The sequence below is a fragment of the Jatropha curcas genome, chromosome 11, assembly GCF_041381405.1.
Source record: "Jatropha curcas cultivar XTBG-Jc1 chromosome 11, XTBG_Jcur_1.0, whole genome shotgun sequence".
In the NCBI taxonomy this organism is placed as follows: Eukaryota; Viridiplantae; Streptophyta; class Magnoliopsida; order Malpighiales; family Euphorbiaceae; genus Jatropha; species Jatropha curcas.
The window spans coordinates 23,073,412-23,093,558 of NC_143161.1; the positions used below are offsets into that span (position 1 = coordinate 23,073,412).

Genomic DNA, 20,147 nt, shown 5'->3' on the forward strand with positions numbered 1-20,147 from the left:
GGATGATGGACCCATTGTCAACCAAGTCTTGTAAACGGTTTTTCAAAGTCCAGCATGATTCGGTCTTATGCCCATGTCCTTGATGGTACTCACAGTATTCATTGGCTTTGAAATTCCGGGGCAAGGGGTTTGGTAATGGCCTTGCTTCTAAAGGCTTCAGTAAATTTGCTTTCACTGCTTCTCGGAACACCAAAAGGATTGGCATGCCGAGATCAGTATATTGCCTCCTTGGTTGATTGCTTCCCAAATTCCCAACACATAAAGGATTCGTGGGGATTATACTGGCTATTTCATTTGTCTCACTGGACCCAACATGATTTTGCTTCTTGTATGAGTCTTCTTTGAGTTGACCCAACTGGATTAAGTCTTCCACCTTAGTTGCAGTCGCAACGAGCGATTGGAACGTAGGCAAGTACTGTGTCTGAAGCTGTGACTGGTAGACAGGCAGTAAATTCTTGATTATTATGTCAACTTGTTCCTGTTCAGAGGGTCGGTTGATCATTTGAGCAGCTTTGGCTCTCCACCTCAAAAGGAACGAGGAGAAGGGCTCATTGTTCTTTTGTTTAGTGGTTTCCAGCTCCCTCCGGGTAACATCCACTTCGATATTATAATGGTACTGCGTGTTGAAAGCGTTGCATATGTCCTCCCAATTCTTCATTTTGGAACGATCCAAGCTTACAAACCATCTTAATGCAGCACCAGTCAAAGATTGCTGAAACAACTGAGCAAGGAGCTCGCTGTTCAGGCCAAACGGGTTGAGGGCACCCACATACATTTTCAGGTGCGTTTTGGGACAAGTGGTTCCATCAAACTTGTCCATGTTAGGCATCTTGAATTTTGTAGGTAATCTTGCTTCGGGGAACAAGGACAAGGAGTCCATGTCCACCACTTCCTTGTGGGTTTTGAGAGCAGTGATAGATCTTTCCAACAATTCCAGCTTCTCTCTCATTTTCTGAGCTTCCAGCTTAGAAGCAGTTCTAGAGGGCATGTCATCCAGGTTAAGGGCAGGGTTTGTCGGTTCAGCAGCAGGACCCTGATTGGAGGTAGCAGGTCCACTTCCCCCAGCTGAAGCCCCATTTCCATTTCCACCACCTAGCTCAGCTATTAGGGCAGTCCTTTGGGCAGCCAATGCCTCATTCATTCTGGCCTCCAGTTGTTCAATGAGGTTTTGGATGTCAGACAGTGATGCCATTGGTGCAGTCGGGGTTGTTGGACTTATAGGTGAGAGCTCAGTTGGTATCTCGGGTACAGGTGGTCTTTGGAGGGAAACCTGTGAAAGGACATAGTCAAAATGATTAGACTATCCTATATAAGGTGTTTTCATAGGGTATATGAGATAGTGTGAGGTAGGGTAATGTTGGTACGCTAGGTCTCCTAGGATAGGACCCAATGGGATGTGATATGTAAGGTAGAGTGCTTAGGGCTGGACACCTCGACTTTTCGAAAGACCCTAAGTTCTCAAAGAAAAAATTTGGGCCTTAAGGGCCAAAATGCGAACTTTTGGGCCTTTGTGGCCAAATTGGGAATTTTTGGGCCTCTGGGGGCCAAATTGGGAATTTTTGGGCCTTAGGGGCCAAATTGTGATTTTTCAGCTTTTGAAATGGAATGTTCTTTTTAATGAGATGATATGTCATGAATGCGCACAACATCACATCATACTTCATTTATGATATGATTCGTATCATTGGTTGCATACAGTCCTAAAGGATAGGTTCTATAGGCTATGACACAAATAGAGAATTGGCTTATAAGGGACCCATGAACCTTGAGCATGGATATACCTAGCCACATGTGAAACAAAGAGTTTCGCGTGGGTCCAACGGTACGCATACTCATGGGCCATCCCCAAAAGGATTAGCGATGGTTTGCGGTAACAGGGAGGACGCTTTGGCTGTCCGTCGACATAATCAAAGAGACCTGCCGATCAGCGCTACTTGCTATCCAGACTCAGAAGTTTGAACAGAGGGAGAAGAAATTCATTTGAAATTCATTTTTTATGCAATGGAGAAAAAGATTCTCAACTCGTGCAAATAAATCGACAAATTTAAATAATTTAAAATAGAATTCAATAAGGTCCAAATTCTCCTTATTGAGTATTCTTAAGGAAAGAATACCCGATTCATGTTAGGGTACCCTGCAAAACAAAGCATAGTAAAATAATACCCTAAAGAAGGGCTGGTTAGTTTACACAGCAATTGTAGTTCGCTTTATGCAAAAAGATTACATAATCCCCAGTGAAGTCGCCAAACTGTGAACCCCTCCCCAAAACATCAAATGGCATGTGAATGCGTGTGACTAAGGAAGAAATGCACGTGATGTGTGAGTCGCCACCTTGTTTAATTATTTTAGGGTAAACTAGGAAAAAACCCTAAGTGACTCCAATTTTTAATCAACCTAAATGCTAGATTAATTAACCCAAATGGTTGAGGCATGGTCTACGAACCCGAGGTAGATCCCGAGACTATGTCATGCTGATGAACTAACCATGAATGAATGCTTTGCAAGGAATATGAAGCAATTGAAAATGTTTATGTGATTTTGACTTGCCGCTCGGGGTTAGATCCCAAACGTGCCTACGTACTTCCGTTTGAATGGAAGATCAAAGTCAACGTAGTTCGATGGGCCTCTTTTAGAGGGCTTTGAATGAGGATGCTTTATGCATGAGTGTGTGTATGCTTTGTGCATTTTGTTTAGGCATTTTGCCTGAAAATTGATTGTTTTAGGCATTTGATGCCAAAATGTTGATTGGGCAATTTTATTGCCAAAAATTGATTGATTTAAGGCTTTCAACCAAAAAGATTGATTTAGGCAATTTGATTGCCAAAATGATTAATTTTAGGCGATTGTCGCCAAAATGATTAATTTTAGGCGATTGGCCAAAAAGAGTGATTTAGGCAATTTGATTGCCAAAATGATTGATTTTAAGCGATTGTCGCCAAAATGATTGATTTTAAGGCTTTTAGCCAAAAATTGTGATTTAAGCGATTTGTCGCTAAGAAAAGGATTAATCTCACTTATAGGCAATTTGTTTGCCAAAAGTGATCAATTAAATTGTAATGTAGGCCATTTATTGCCAAGAAAAACGTGTTTTGTTAAAGCTTTTTAGTTACAACTATTGATTAATTGGACTTAAGCCGAAACTGTTTGAAATAAAGGCAATCATACCATAGTTATTGATTAACTAGGCTTTAAACCAATATTGTCGGATTTAGACTTTAATACCACGATTATTAATTAACCGGGATTTAGCCTAAATTTATTTAATTGAGGCAATTTATTTGCCTAATTATGATGTGGATGCATTTATGCAGTGGTAGAGTTATTTAGGAGTAGAAAAGAAGCATGCATGAAGTGCAAAAATTAAATAGGCAGAGTTTAACTTACGTACCTGATTTAATCGTCGACCGCTTCTTAACTCCAGGTTAAGCTCCTCGTTAAGGGAATTAATTTTAATTTAATTTTAACTGACCAAGTATCATAACAATAAAATAAAACTAAAATTAAAAAATGCAAGAAAGCAGTAAAGAATCGCAAAGAGCGTAGGGAGAAGGAGCGTCCGTCAACACAGACTGAGTGTCTCAAAACGGAGCCCCAGAGCCATTTTTTATAGGAAAAAACGTGATCCCGGGCGCCCCTGCCCGCCTTCGAGGGCGGGCATGCCCGCCTGGTCTGGGCGGGCATGTCCGCCTAGGCCGGGCGGGCGTGCCCGCCTGGCCTGGGCGGGCGTGTCCGCCCACCCCCGCGGGCGAGCACGTGTGCCTTTTCCCCTTTTTCTTTTTTCGTTCCGGAGGCTTTTCCGGGAGTTTCGGGCCTCCAAAAAATATTCCGAGACCAGTTTCGTGATCCTCGTAATTTTTCGGACATTTCAAGTACCATATTGGCATACTTCCGGCGAACTTCCAAAATGGCCTTCGGTCCGGCCGGACTGTTTGCAGTCCCGGAAAACAGGCTCTTTGAGCCTCAAAAAAAATGAGTATTCATACCGCCGCCCTTAGGGGCGGCCACCACCGCCGCGGCCAGGAAAACTGGCTTTTTAGCAAAGTCAAATTAATTGGCACGGCACTGTAGCAGGCGTGCTTTCCTCCATTTAAAGAGTTTCACATGCCACCAGCAATATTAGAAGCCTCAAAATTTGAGTATTCACAAAGCTTCAAATCAATATTCCTTTTGCTGAAGCTCTTGCTCAAATGCCTAGTTATGCTAAATTTCTAAAAGATATCCTGAGCAAGAAACGAAAAATTGATGATCAAGAAACAGTGATGTTAACTGAGGAGTGCAGTGCAATTATCCAAAATAAACTGCCTCCAAAGTTAAAAGATCCAGGAAGTTTTTCTATCCCTTGTAACATTGGTAATCTTGACTTTGAAAAGGCTTTGGCAGATTTAGGTGCGAGTATTAATCTTATGTCTTATGAAGTTTTTAAGATGCTAGGTATGGGAGAGCTCAAACCAACAAGGATGTCTTTGCAATTAGCAGATCGTTCAATTAAATATCCTAGAGGGATTGTAGAAGACGTGCTTGTAAAGGTAGGTACATTCATCTTTCCTGTTGATTTTGTTATTCTTGATATTGATGAAGACAGGGAAGGATCTCTAATCCTTGGAAGACCTTTTCTTGCAACTGCAAGAGCATTGATAGATGTCTATGAGGGTAAGTTGACTCTTAGAGTTGGACAGGAAGAGATTGTATTTTATGTACTTAAATCTTGTAAACTCCCTATGGATCATGGAGACTGTTTTAGAATTGACGTAGTCGATGAATGTGTGGAGACCACTTTGCATGTTGAAAATAATGCTAATGAGTCAAGCATCTTGAATGAAAAAGAAAAGGAACTTCCTAAGCATGAACTGAAACAACTTCCACCTCATTTAAAACATGCATTTCTAGGTGAGAACCATTCTTTTCCTGTTATTATTTCTTCTCACTTAACGCTTGATCAAGAGGAAAGGTTGTTGCAGGTTTTACAAAGGCACAAGAAAGCATTAGGATGGTCTATCTCAGATCTACAAGGAATAAGCCCAAGTGTGTGCATGCATAAAATCTTGATGGAAGAAAACTACAAACCTTCAATCGAGCACCAAAGGCGACTGAATCCTAACATGAAGGAGGTAGTTAAGGCTGAAATTATTAAACTCTTAGATGCCGGCATCATTTATCCAATTTCAGACAGTAATTGGGTAAGTCCTGTCCAAGTTGTTCCAAAGAAGGGAGGTATGACTGTTATTTCTAATGAAAACAATGAATTAATCCCCACAAGAACAGTCACAGGTTGGCGTGTGTGTATAGATTATAGAAAATTAAATAAAGCAACACGCAAAGATCACTTTCCCCTTCCCTTTATTGATCAAATGCTTGAAAGGCTTGCAGGATATCCTTTTTATTGTTTCTTAGATGGCTATTCAGGGTACTTCCAAATACCTATAGCCCCTGAAGACCAAGAGAAAACTACATTCACTTGTCCTTATGGCACTTTTGCCTATAGGAGAATGCCTTTTGGGCTATGCAATGCCCCTGCAACCTTTCAAAGGTGCATGATGTCCATCTTTTCTGATATGGTGGAAAAATTTATTGAAATATTCATGGATGATTTTTCTGTGTTTGGTTCTTCCTTCGATGCATGCCTTCATAATTTATCTTTAGTAATGCAACGATGTGAAGATACTAACCTTGTGTTAAATTGGGAAAAATGTCACTTCATGGTTAGTGAAGGTATTGTCCTAGGGCATAAAATCTCTCAAAAGGGGATTGAAGTAGACAAGGCAAAAATTGAGGTAATTGAAAAACTACCTCCCCCTAACACAGTGAAGGGCATAAGAAGTTTTCTTGGGCATGCAGGGTTTTACAGGAGATTCATAAAGGATTTCTCAAAAATTACTAAACCTCTTTGCAATTTATTAGTTAAAGATGTACCTTTTGATTTTGACAAAGAATGTTTAGATGCTTTCAACAGGTTGAAGAAGGAGTTAATCTCAGCCCCGATCATCACTACACCAGACTGGACTTTGCCCTTTGAACTCATGTGTGATGCTAGTGATCATGCTGTAGGAGCTGTTCTTGGACAAAGAAAAGACAAGAAGTTGCATGTTATCTATTATGCAAGTCGCACATTGAATGTTGCACAATTAAATTATGCAACTACGGAAAAAGAACTGCTAGCTATTGTTTTTGCTTTTGACAAATTCAGGGCATATCTAATTGGAGCTAAAACAATAGTCTACACAGATCACTCCGCCATCAAATACTTGCTGGAAAAGAAAGATGCAAAGCCAAGACTCATTCGTTGGGTACTTCTATTGCAAGAGTTTGACCTAGAAATTCGCGACAAAAAGGGGACCGAGAACCTCGTTGCTAACCATCTTTCCAGGCTTGAATTGGGGGAAGAAGACACAAGCGAGCTACAAATCAATGAAAGTTTTCCTCATGAGCAACTTCTTCTAGTGACAAATGCTCAAACCTCCTGGTACGCTGACATTGTTAATTATCTTGTTTGCAAAATTCCTCCTCCCAATTTTTCTTACCAACAAAGAAAAATTTTTTTTCATGATATCAAATTCTACTATTGGGAGGAGCCATTTTTGTTCAAGTATTGTAGTGATCAACTCTTCAGGAGATGTATACCGGAAACTGAAATAGAAAGTGTCCTTAAATTTTGCCATTCAATGGAATGTGGAGGCCACTTTGGAGCAAACAAGACAGCTGCGCGTATACTAGAAAGTGGTTTGTATTGGCCTAATCTTTTTAAAGATGCTTATAACTATGTTCGTCTTTGTGATCGTTGTCAAAGGTTATGTAACATTTCGAAGAGACATGAAATGCCCCTGAACAGCATCCTTGAAGTCGAAATCTTCGATGTATGGGGTCTGGACTTTATGGGACCTTTTCCACCATCATATTCAAATCAATACATTCTAGTGGCGGTGGATTATGTGTCAAAGTGGGCAGAAGCTGTTGCTCTTCCAAATAACGATGCCAAAAGTGTGATGAGCTTCATCAAGAAAAACATTTTTACAAGGCATGGAACTCCCAGGGCGATAATCACGGATGGAGGTAAGCATTTTTGTAATAGATATTTAGACTCCCTTCTTGCAAAATATGGTGTCACTCATCGTGTAGGTACTCCATATCATCCTCAAACCAGTGGACAAGTAGAGGTCACTAATAGAGAAATCAAAAAGATCCTCGAAACCACTGTTGGACAATCGAGAAAGGATTGGTCCAAAAAGCTAGATGATGCTCTATGGGCCTACAGAACGACATTCAAAACGCCTATAGGTATGTCTCCATATCGCATGGTGTATGGTAAGGCTTGTCATCTTCCTGTAGAGTTAGAACATAAGGCGTTTTGGGCCATTCAATTTTTTAGCTTTAACGCAAAGGAGGTTGGTCAAAAGCGATTGCTACAGCTAAACATGATGGATGAAATGCGACTTCACGCTTATGAAAATGCCAAAATATACAAAGATCGCACTAAACAATGGCATGATAAGCGCATTATCATGAGGGATCTAAAGGTAGGCCAGCAGGTGTTGCTCTATAACTCTAGACTTCGGTTATTTCCTGGTAAGTTGCGCTCTAGGTGGTCTGGACCATTCACAATCAAGGAAATCTTTCCTCATGGCGCGATTGAAATAGTGGATGGTAAGTCGAATCGAAGTTTCAAGGTAAATGCTCAACGTTTGAGAAGCTATTATAATGAAACCTTTGAACCCATCAAGACTACAATTGGTCTTGCTTAGCCTAAATTAAGATAAGTGCGTCGAACTTAACGACGTTAAACAAAAGTGCTCATGGGAGACAACCCATCTATTTTTATTAAATTTTTGTCCATTTATTTATTTTTATTCCCTATTTTATTTGTCAAAATCCCAAATTTTCTCCATAAGTGTTCTTTTGTTTAGTTAAGAGTTTTTGTAGGAAAAAGTGGAAATCCAGAACTAAGCACGCCCTAGCCGTGCTGGGTGGCACGCCCGAGCCATGAGATGAGAAGCCAGCCCACCCAGGCGTGCCCATCAGCACGCCCGTGCCATAGAAAAGAGATTAACACACTTGAAGGTCAGAGGAGAGCACGCCCTATCCGTGCTAAGTGGCACGCCCAAGTCGCGAGCGCGACATTCACAAGCGCGAGCGCGACAATTAGAAAAGAGAGTCAGAAGATTTGCAAGAAAAACTCGCGAGCACATCTCCCATATACGTGGGCGTGAGCTGAAGTCGCGAGCGCGACATTCATATGCGCGGGCGCGACAAGCAAATCTGAGGGTCAGAAGCAATTGGACCAGAAGACGCGAGAAGACGCGAGCGCGATATTCATATGCGCGGGCGCGAGAAAGCACCTTTGAGAGGCAGAAAGTTTGCCAGCAAAATACGCGAGCGCAACTTTCATATGCGCGAGTGCGAAAAGAACTTGAGAGGTAGAGAAGAGCACGCCCGAGCCGTGCTATGTAGCACGCCCGTGCCAGGTACGCCACTTTTGTTGTTTTGCAGGTCAGAGGGGAGGACGCCCAGGCCGTGCTCATCAGCACGGCCGTGCCACGATCAGACCAACTCATTTATTGGCGCCCCTATTTAAAGAGCAAGCCTCCAAACCCTCTCTTTTCCATCTCGCACGCCCTAGCCGTCAACTCCTTTCTCTCAAACTTTCTCTTTTCTTCTCCCTTTTCTCTCAAATCAAACACTCTCTACCCAAAATTTTCACATAATCAACTCCAACAATGCCTCCTAGATACAAACGTAGCAGACCCGCATCATCCGTTGCTGCTCGGAAGCGTTCGACTACGCGATCCTCCACGGCTCCTCAACCTCCTTCACCTCCTGAAATTCCATTCGAATTTGCCTCACCGGATCAATAAGAAAGGTATACAAAATTATCTCTTCGGCCTATTTTACCGAATAGATTTATCGATGAGGCTGCCTTAGCGCAAGTGGGTCTTAGGGATATTGTGTTAGACCCTCTTAAGAGAATAGGATGGGGGGAATTTATTGATATGAAGGACTTAGTCTATGCCCCTCTAACTCTAGAATTTCTGAGTTCCTATTGCGCTTTTATTCCGTTATTGCCTAATTCACCACCAAGCAGGGTTAACTTTAGGCTTCTTAGTCAAGACTTTGAATTAACTGTGAATGAAATTAGCCACATTTTTGGGTTTCCTACAGACAATAGCCAGATACAAATATCTAAGGATTTTAGTGCACGAAATGCTTGGCAAAATTTGACAGGTGAAGTGAATTATAATCCTAGATATTCTAAAGAATCCAAATTAAAAAAACCTTCTTTGCGCTACATTCACAAATTCTTATCTAATTCCATTTTTGGAAGGAGTGAAAGCGATGGGGTGCTAAGTTTGAACGAATTATATTTTCTATGGGCTATTGAGAATGGAGTTTTATTGAATGTTGGTTATTGGCTCTGCCAAAAATTTGGAAAGGTGGCTGGAGCCGACAAAGGGGCCATAATGGTGGGATGTTTTGTAACCCGGATTGCTAGATACTTACAGGTTTGGAACCCGGCTAGGCCAATTTATGATTGTGTAGGAGGAGGGCGTGGTACTAGATTGGACCTAGATGTTATGATACATATGAAACTGATTGAAAAAGTCGGGGATACATATCAAGTAGTGGGCGCCCCAGAAGCTAATCCTGATGATACAGGCGCAGAAGCAGTCGGTGGAGCTAACATGGAAGAGGATAATCCTCCTCCTTTTCCTTCTTCTTTTGGTGCAGGTACTTCCGGTGTCGGTCCATCGTTCCAAGGCACAGCCAACATGTCGAACGATGAAGTCCTTGCAAGAATGATGTCTCGGATGGACCTCTTTGACACGCGCCTTAAATGTATGGAAACGATGATCGCAGACCGTTTCCAGTCCATCGAGATTATGAACGGCAGTCTTGATTCTCGGATGGACACCATGCAAGGCCAACTCTAGACCATCCTCTAGCTTCTGCAGCCACCTCCACCACCAGAGAATTGACGGATTTCTCACTTTTCTTTGTTTTATTTTTGTTTATTTGTTCTAATACATTGTCTTGGTTGCTTTCACTTTAGTTTATTTGTTATTTGAATTTTTATAACTTTTTAGTAGTTTGTTTTGTTCTTAATGTTTAGTTGCTCTTTTAGCTAAGACTCTTCCCACACCCGTTCTATTGTATTGTTCAATACAATGTTGGTAAGATTTCTTCTTCTCTCTTACTGCTTTCCTTCTAGTAATGCAATAAGTTTGGGGAATTTATGCACATTGGGGACAATGTGATTGATTGAATTGGGGGAAGGGAATTTTGGCAAAAATTTTTGTTTTTGTTTAACATTTTTGGAATGATTACAAGTAAGCTTGAAAGTTCTCATGTCTAGTAATGAGTGTTAAATATAGTCAATTCTAAATTCTAGCATATTTAAGTTTTGAATTTGAATTTTTGACTCAATCATGTTCATTGATCTAAACTATTTGTTTCTAGACTTTTAAAACACTGATTTTTATGAAAGTTATGATATAAAGGTGTGTTTTACTCTAAAGTATTTTAAACCTTGGCATTCCTAGAACAAAAATTAGAACTTCCTTCGAGGCGAGAAATTTAAATGTTTACATCTTGAAAGAGATGATTTAGGCAATTTTTGTTAACACCTATATAGCCTAAACTACCTAAACAAAAATATATGACCTTTGAAACCCACTTTCAAGCTTTAAACCGTACAATTTTCTTCTTCACCATAAATAAACCAGGCCATTAAAGCCAAATTCAAATCTCTTACCCTAAGTACAAAGGATTGTATGATTAAAAGATTCGACTTTTAATTAGACTATAGCAACAAAGAGGGAGAATTCATCAATCAATACTAGCAAATAAAGAAAAGAGGAAAGAATCAAGAAAGAGGCACATGCAAAGCAATCAAAAGAATGCAAGAAGAATGGTAAAGCAAGTAAGAATAGTGCCAAAATATTAAGAAAAAACCTTGCACAAGATGCCTCTAGCTAGTAATAAAGCTTCAAAACCAACACTCCCTAGAACTAGTAAAAGTTTAATTAAAATAGAATCTTGAATATTATACATTCTTTTGTACTCTTTGACTACCCTTTTATCCTTTCTTTTGATTAAGCAAAATTTGCACCAAGAAAGCCCCATTACAACCCAAAATAAAGACCTTTTGATCTTTTTAATTGTATGCATTTAAATCGTGGAGAAAGAATGACTAATTCTGCATATGGGAATGCCACTGTTGCACTATCAATTGTCTTATTTTTGAAAGGTTGAAAATTCTTTAGATAATTCATGTCCTATTTATCATAAATTGAATAAATATTAGTGTTGACAATCTCTTTAAACTTGTATTTTACTCAATGAATGTGTTTTATTCAAAAATAAAAGTCAAACTTAAGTATGATTAGCATGGAGAACGATTGAGTTTATTCACTTGTTTACTAATCATGATATCATGAAAGATTATGGAAATCATCTCCAACCATGTTAAACTAGTGTCGTCAAATTATTTTTCCTTTAGTTTTGTTGCTTGAGGACAAGCAATGGTTTAAGTTTGGGGAATTTTGATAAGTGTAAATTTTATAGTGTTTTTAATATAGTTTTTATTAGAATTTTAGTAAGTTTTTACTTCTTTAATTTAATTTTAAATCACTTTTAGTGTAATTGTGTTTAAAAGCTTCCTTGGTCTTTAATCCGCTTGATCTAAGAGAAAATTGCAGAAATTTGGTGCAGAAAAGAACTTTAGAATGCAAGGCACTCAGCTTCTAGCACGTCCAGCCCGTGCTGGAAGGCATGCCCGTGCTAGAAGCCAAGTAAACCAAAGGAGAGACAGAAGAGAGCACGGCCAGGGTGTGTCAAAAGGCACGGCCGTGCTACAATGGGACCAGGGCGTGTCAAGCATAGCACGCCCATGGCAACTCTAGACAGACTTCCAGAGAAGAGCACGCCCTGCCTGTGCTCTGTAGCACGCCCGTGCCTCAGTACTTCACTAGCCCGTGCTACCTAGCACGCCCCGTGCTTCACTAGCCAGACCTCCAGACTACAGCACTCCCAGCCCGTGCCATGAAGCACGCTCGTGCTGCCCAGGCGGAACCAGCGTGAATTTAACACGCAAATCAAGCCTTTCTCACATGGGCCGACTTCAGGGAGTTTCCTAAACACACTAAACAAGACCTGGACCTATTCTTGAAGAAAAAGGATTCCTAATCAAGAAGAAATCAAGAGCCTAAACAGTTATGATCTCCTATAAAGGATTTTGTGCTAAGTAAGGATTCTATTTTCCTAAAAGGAGTCAGACTTGCCTTCAGGATCTCTATATAAAGGGAGGAACTTCTCATAGTAGGGGATCTCGTTTTTATGCAACACTTTACATAATTCTCTTCTTCTCAAAGATTTCAAGCTTCAAATAATTGTGCTAAGATTCAAGGAAGCCATCAACATAGTTGTGATACAGTTTTTATTCTAAACTCTTCATCTTGTTTCTTTCTTTATTATTGTCTTTAAATATAATGAATGATTCAAGTATGATTGAGCTTAATTTAATTACTATGTCTAGCTAAACTTTTATACTAGGGATTTGATGTAATTTAATTCGATTCCAGCTTATAATATTAGATTTATTTTTCTTTGTTCTTGTTATAACTTATTATTGTGCTTAAGGCTTCCAGGCAGAAAAATTCCCCTGGATTGAATTATTTCAATAACCACATTCGGGAGAAGGGTTATTGATATGAACAAGGTAATAATTTACTTGAGAATAATAACTTGATGTGGAAACTATATGGTTTGACTCAAGGGGGGCTTTCATAAGTTAATAAAGTATTAAGTTGTGAATTCATAAAACAACCATAAAACCTAATGATCTGATTCATGTTTAATTTCACTATTAAGATAGGTGATTAAATTGGATTAGAATAGCTAACAATAAATCGGGAGAGCTTGTTAGTAACCTTAGGGTTGTTTTCTCCTACTTGAACAATTAAACTTGATTAATGAACTAATAGAATAAGCTGGATAGAATTAAATGAAATCAAATTCCCTAGTAGCTTAATCCCCTGATTTCTTTTCACCTAAATTTTGTGTTTGATCTCTTTTACTTTGAATTTTATTTACTTTACAGCGAATTCCTTTTATCATCATCTAAATAATAATAGGTTAACATAATTTTGGTAATTGATAAACAATCCCTGTGGATACGATACTTTTTTACTCTATATTACTTGTTGCGATTTCGTACACTTGCGAAAACCGCTGTCAGTTTAATCAAAGTTACTAGATTATATTCTCAAAAGGAAATAGTTTAGTAAAGATCAAAGAGATTTAATTCATTGAATTGAATTTACATATGCATATTTTACTTATTTCTGTTAAAATTAAATCTGTCTTATTGAAATAATCAAAGAATAAGAATTAGGTTTAATATTTAACAAGATAGGGATTTTATTATATGTAGAAATACATATAATAGATAGTATAATTCTATACTGAGAAGTTGAATTATATTATACCATATGTAATTAAGAGATTCTTTATTGAATATTACAAGCTTTTGCATAGAAAAGGAAAATCCTGTGTACAATTAATTAGTCTAAGTATTTTACTACACATTTGTCTTTATGATTAATTATTCTAAGTATTTTAATGCACATTATTCTCTGAAGTTGAATAATCATTAGATCTAGAATAACTAAGAAATTCCTTAGAACTATTTTATATTTGTATTGCTGTAAACATATCAGTAAGAATAAAGTAGCAAGTGTACTCAACCTGTTCCTCGTGGGATCGATCTTTTATTACTACGTTGCGATCCGTATACTTGCGGGAACTCAAAAGAGACGCAACAAGTTTTTGGCGCCGTTGCCGGGGATCGGTGTTCTGTCATTTAACAAAATATTCTTATATATGATTTACAACTTGTTTTAATTAATATACTTACTTATAATTGATTCAAAATTTTGTAGAAACACATAATTTACATAACTCATATGCCAAGCACCAGATCTTCAAACAGTGAATTGGAGGATTATCAGCCTGAGATTGAACAGTTCCTTTCACAACGAAAGAAGAAAAAGAAAAGAAGAAATTCCAGAGTCATGGGTGATGGAAATCCGCCACAGAGGTTGATGCACTTTGTTACTCCAAGCTTAAATGGTTCACAAAAGGGAGTAGTACGTCCACCGGTGAATGCTAACCAGTTTGAAATTAAACCTGCTTTATTACAAATGCTTCAAAATAGTGTTCAGTTCTACGGATTGTCAAATGAGGATCCTAATTCGCATATAGCCAGTTTTCTTGAGATCTGTGATACATTCAAGATGAATTCAGTACCAGCAGATGCTATCGAATTACGTCTATTTCCTTTCACATTGAAAGACAAGGCAAAAGCTTGGTAAAATTCATTACCACCAAACTCTATCACTACTTGGGAAGAATTAGCCCAAGCCTTCCTGTCTAAGTATTTCCCATTAGCAAAAACCGCTAGGCTTATCAAAGAAATAACCTCATTTACCCAACATGAAAATGAATCCTTATATGAGGCATGGGATCGCTACAAAGAGCTCCAACGAGTTTGCCCACACCATGGCCTTCCCCAAAATATATTGATTCAAACCTTCTACAATGGGGTAACACCATCTACAAGGGGAACTATAGATGCTATGGCAGGAGGATCATTAATGAAGAAGACTACTAATGATGCAATTGAGTTACTAGAAGAGATGGCCAACAATAATAGCATATGGCCAACTGAAAGGGTTTAGGTAAGTCATTCTACTACTAATAATGAGTCTTCTTCTTCTTCAAAAAAATTCAGCAAAGAAAGTGCATGAATTAGACCCCTTAACTATGATGCAAGCATAGATTTCTGCTTTGTCTTATAAAATTGATAACTTAAACATAAGTAAATCAACATCTCTTATTTGTGACAATTGCGGTCAAAATGGGCATGTGTCAAATGAATGTAATTATAAGCATCCGGTTATGGAGGAACAAGTGAATTATGTCCAAGGACAAGTTCGTGGTCCATATTTGAATACTTATAATGCTGAAAATCGTAATTATCATAACTCTTTTTGGAGAAACCATGATAATCAGGATAGAGGCAATCAGGGTAGTCAATATCAAGATAGACTGGGACAATTGACAAATAAAATTGATAAATTTCTGGAGGGATTTAACCAAAAGATGAGTAGTCAGGATGATAGCTTTAAATGGTTAGAATCAAAGTTTGATAAGTTATTCAAAAATCATTCATCATCTATACATAACTTGGAGGTACAAGTAGGGCAACTTGCAAGTGCTATTTCCTCACGTGAAGTGGGAAATCTTCCTAGTAATACAGAAAAGAATCCTAGGGAGAATGTAAGTGCCATTGCCTTGCGAAGTGGAAAAATAGTAGATAAAATAGTTCCTTCGGGTATTGATGCTAATATTTTGAATAATGCAAATGTGGAGCCGGTTGGTAAACCGAGCATTGAGGAAAATAGCGCAGGATCAAGAAAACAAGAAAAAGGAAATGACACGGAGAAGGACAACGTTAAAATTTATCAATCTAGGCCACCTTTTCCGCAAAGGCTCAAGAAGCAGGAGCAAGATAAGCAGTTCTTAAATTTTATTGATAAACTGAAAAATTTGCATATCAACATGTCACTTATGGAAGCTATCACACAAATTCCAAATTACGGTAAGTTCCTTAAAGAATTGATCTCAAAGAAACGTAGTTGGGAAGATGTGTCGACAGTCACTCTAACTGAGGATTGCAGTTCCATAATCTCAAGTAAGTTACCTACTAAACTCAAAGATCCAGGGAGTTTCACTATACCATGCAAATTAGGTAAAGTAGATTTTCCTAGATGCCTGTGTGATTTAGGAGCAAGTATTAATTTGATGCCATTATCTCTCTTTAAGAAATTGGGATTAGAGGATGAAGTTAAAAGAACTAATATGATTTTACAACTTGCTGACCAAACTATTAAAAGACCCTATGGTATCATTGAGGATGTACTTGTTAAGGTTGACAAATTTATTTTTCCAACTGATTTTGTCATACTCGATTTTGTTTATGATGAAAATTGTCCTCTTATTTTAGGAAGACCATTTATGAACACAGGGAGGGCATTAATTGATGTTTCAGAAGGAAAATTAGTCCTTAGGATAGGTGATGATGTCATTGAATTTCATATAGATAAAGCCATGAAATATCCTATGGATGAGGGGAATTGCATGAGAATTGATGTAGTTGATGTCTGCATACAAGAAATGTTTGCTTTGGAAGATAAGGAAAATTTTGAGGAAGAAAATGTCAATAATAAAGAAGAGGAGTTTATAAATTTAAGACCTGAAATGTTACTTAGGGAGCATGAGCCTTTACCACCATCAATTGAAGTTCCACCAACAGTAGATCTTAAAGAGTTACCGAATCATCTACGATATGCTTTCTTAGGTAAATATCACACTCTTCCTATAATTATTTCTAACAAATTAACTATAGATCAAGAAAATGACTTGTTAAAAATTGTTAGAAATAGGATTAAGAGTATAGGATGGCAAATTTTTGATCTTAAGGGGATAAGTCCAAATCGAGTCATGCATTATATCAATCTCGAGGATGGACATATACCTAAGGCAGAAAGACAAAGGAGACTTAATCCTAATATGAAAGAAGTAGTGAAGAAAGAAATTATCAAATTGCTAGATGCAGGAATAATATACCCAATTTCGGATAGCCAATGGGTTAGTCCAATCCAATGTGTGCCTAAAAAGGGGGGAATGACTGTAGTAAAAAATGAAAATGGTGAACTAATTCCTACTAGGACCACTACAGGTTGGAGGGTATGTATTGATTATAAAAAACTTAATTCAGCCACAAGAAAAGATCATTTTCCGTTACCATTCATTGATCAAATGTTAGAAAGAATTGCTGGTCATGCTTTCTATTGTTTTCTCGATGGATATTCGGGATATTTTCAGATTTATATCTTTCCGAATGACCAAGAGAAAACCACATTTACTTGTCCATTTGGTACATTTGCATATAGGCGCATGCCTTTTGGATTATGCAATGCACCTGCAACATTTCAACGTTGCATGACCGCGATTTTTAATGACTACATAGAAGAAATTATGGATGTCTTTATGGATGACTTTTCTGTGTATGGTGATTCATTTGAAGGTTGTTTAAAAAATCTAGATCTTGTATTGTCAAGATGTGAAAGTGCTAACTTGGTTTTGAATTGGGAAAAATGCCACTTTATGGTTGATGAGGGCATTGTTTTAGGGCACAAAATAAGTAAGGAAGGAATCCAGACAGATAGGGCAAAGATAGAAGCCATAGAAAAGTTACCTCCTCCTACTACGGTTAAAGGTATAAGATCTTTTCTAGGCCATGCAGGATTTTATAGAAGATTTATAAAAAAATTTTCTATCATTGCTAAACCTCTAACTAACTTACTTGTTAAAGATGCATCTTTTGATTTTTCTCCAGAATGTTTGGAAGCTTTTAATACTTTAAAGAAGGCATTAGTAAGTGCACCTATTATAGCAAAACCCAATTGGGGATTACCATTTGAAATAATGTGTGATGCTAGTGATGTTGCTGTTGGTTGTGTTTTAGGCCAAAAACATGAGAAAAAGTTGCATGTGATATACTATGCTAGCCATGTTCTAACTAGTACTCAAATAAACTATACAACTACTGAGAAGGAAATGTTGGCTGTAGTATATGCATGTGATAAATTTAGATCATACTTGTTAGGAGCCAAAGTCATAGTCGATACTGATCATTCTGCATTAAAATACCTATTTACTAAAAAAGATGCAAAACCACGTCTTATTCGATGGGTATTATTATTACAAGATATGACATTGAAATTAGAGATAAAAAGGGTTCTGAAAATTTAGTTGCTGATCATTTATCACGTCTGGAAAATGAAGAAGGACCAATAGGAGAAACTACAATTATAAATGAAAGCTTTCCAGATGAGAATTTGATGTTAGTGCAACATGTTCACACACCTTGGTATGCTGACATTGCAAATTTTCTAGCTTCTAACATCATACCTCCAGATATGACTTATGCACAAAAGAAGAAGTTCTATGCAGATGCTAAAAATTTCTTATGGGACGAACCATTCTTGTTCAAGATATGTAAGGACGGTATGATTAGAAGGTGTGTAGGGGAAACAGAAATACAAGATATACTTATGCATTGTCACTCTAGTCCATATGGAGGGCATCATGGAGCAAATAGAACTGCTTCAAAGTTTTTGGAAAGTGGTTTTTATTGGCCCACTCTATTCCACGATGCTCGTATATTTGTGTCTCATTGTGACAGGTGTCAACGGGTTGGCAACATAAGTCGAAAAGATGAAATGCCTTTATCCAACATACTCGAGGTAAAGATATTCGATGTATGGCGAATCGACTTCATGGGACCATTCCCTATTTCACAAGGTAAAAGTTATATCTTAGTAGCTGTTGACTACGTTTCCAAGTGGGTGGAAGCACAAGCTTGTGTCACAAACAACGCCAATACAGTGGTAAAATTCTTAAAAGCATTATTTACCAGATTTGGGGTTCCCAGAGCAATCATAAGTGATGGAGGTACGCACTTTTTAAATAGATCATTTGAAAGTCTTTTGAGGAAATATGGAGTACATCACAAGGTATCTACTCCATATCATCCACAAACTAGCGGTCAAGTGGAAATCTCCAACCGTGAGCTTAAGTGGATTTTGGAAAAAACGGTCAATTCGTCACGAAAGGATTGGTCACTTAAACTCGATGATGCCCTTTGGGCGTATAGAACGGCATTTAAGACACCAATTGGGATGTCTCCATATCTTTTAATCTATGGTAAGGCATGTCACCTACCCCTAGAATTGGAATACAAAGCATATTAGGCAATAAAGTCTTTGAATTTTGATTTAAGCAAGGCTGGTTACAAAAGGAAACTTCAGTTGAATGAACTTGATGAGATCAGATTATTAGCATATGAAAATGCCAAGTTATATAAGGAAAGAACTAAGAAATGGCATGATAATCAAATTCGAATCAAATCATTTCAAGAAGGAGACCAGGTGTTATTATTTAATTCAAGATTACGCCTATTTCCTGGAAAATTGAAGTCTAGATGGAGTGGACCGTTTGAAGTAATCAAAGTTATGGAACATGGAGAATTAGAATTGAAGAATCTATCTAATGGATCCACATTTATGGTCAATGGACAACGGTGTAAGCTTTATTTGGGTAATAGGATTGATGATCCACCATAGGTAACATTTTGAATCAAATAGGTATGTATAATATCAAAAAATTAATATACTTTGTTTATTATAACTTATTATTTTATTTATTTTATATTACCTTCATATATTTTTATATTGCCTTCATATAAAAAAAAATCGGAAACTCATAAAAAAATAGTATGCAGGTAATTTATTTTGCAGGAAACCAAAATTCGCGATCGCGACATCCATCCGCGTGAGCGCGAATTTTCACAAAACAAGTCAGAAGCTTCAAGATCCCCATTCGCGATCGCAACATCTATCTGCGCGGACGCGAATTCTCCACAAAACAAGTCAGAAGCACAGAGATTCAATCTCGCGATCGCGATAGCCCCAAGCATGGACGCGATTAGGGCACAATAGAGGGCAGAGGCAAGGCGAGAACCATTCGCGAGCGCGAATTTTCCAATGCGATCGTGACTCCAGAAAAATTCTGGCGCGATTCCACAAATTTTTGGTGCAACTTCCTAACGGTCAGAAATTCTCAACTGCCCTCTCACATTCCAATCAATTCTTCTCCTTCCCAAGGCATTCAAACCTGCGAAAAACTGTAAGTAACCTTTCAAATCCAATTAAAACTCTTCCTTTTCAACTTCCCCATTAACTACTCAGCCCTATCCTTCCCCCAATTCATCTATATAAGAAATTCAAGTCCCTTCTTTACAAACTCCCAAACTCTGTCGCTGCAAAACCAATTCCTAGCAACCCTCTTTTCTACATATCTTGAGCAACAAATAACTCCATCCACACTCACACCATGCCATTTAAGCAAAAGGCTAGGAAGAACAAGGAAGGATCTTCCTCCTCTACACCAGCACGAAAGGATTTGGCCACCAGATATAAGACTCCTTTCCCCATATATACTATAGCGGAAGGAGAACGCTACACACGCCTAGC

General features: G+C 38.1%; 1 protein-coding gene and 1 non-coding gene across 2 annotated transcripts; one reads left to right on the top strand and one right to left on the bottom strand.

Moving 5' to 3' along the window:
- Positions 1-14,447: 14,447 nt before the first annotated feature.
- On the bottom strand, positions 14,448-14,554 carry LOC149492760 (small nucleolar RNA R71). The gene has a single exon (XR_016319045.1). It is a non-coding gene; the product is annotated as a small nucleolar RNA R71 (small nucleolar RNA).
- A 392-nt stretch (positions 14,555-14,946) lies between these two features.
- LOC149492761 (uncharacterized) lies at positions 14,947-18,866 on the top strand. The gene is made up of 4 exons (XM_089715943.1): positions 14,947-15,978; positions 16,180-16,408; positions 17,450-17,672; positions 17,780-18,866. The coding sequence occupies exons 1-4, from the start codon at positions 14,947-14,949 to the stop codon at positions 18,864-18,866; spliced, it is 2,571 nt and encodes an 856-aa protein (XP_089572069.1).
- The last annotated feature ends 1,281 nt before the right edge of the window (positions 18,867-20,147 follow it).

Excerpts from the sequence above, each read along its gene's own strand:
- LOC149492761 (XM_089715943.1), top strand. The coding sequence starts at position 14,947 with ATGGAGGAACAAGTGAATTATGTCCAAGGACAAGTTCGTGGTCCATAT. Across the intron at positions 15,979-16,179 it reads TTGAGGATGTACTTGTTAAG|GGGAATTGCATGAGAATTGA; the intron begins GTTGACAAATTT and ends CCTATGGATGAG. Across the intron at positions 16,409-17,449 it reads TCTACGATATGCTTTCTTAG|AATGTTTGGAAGCTTTTAAT; the intron begins GTAAATATCACA and ends ATTTTTCTCCAG.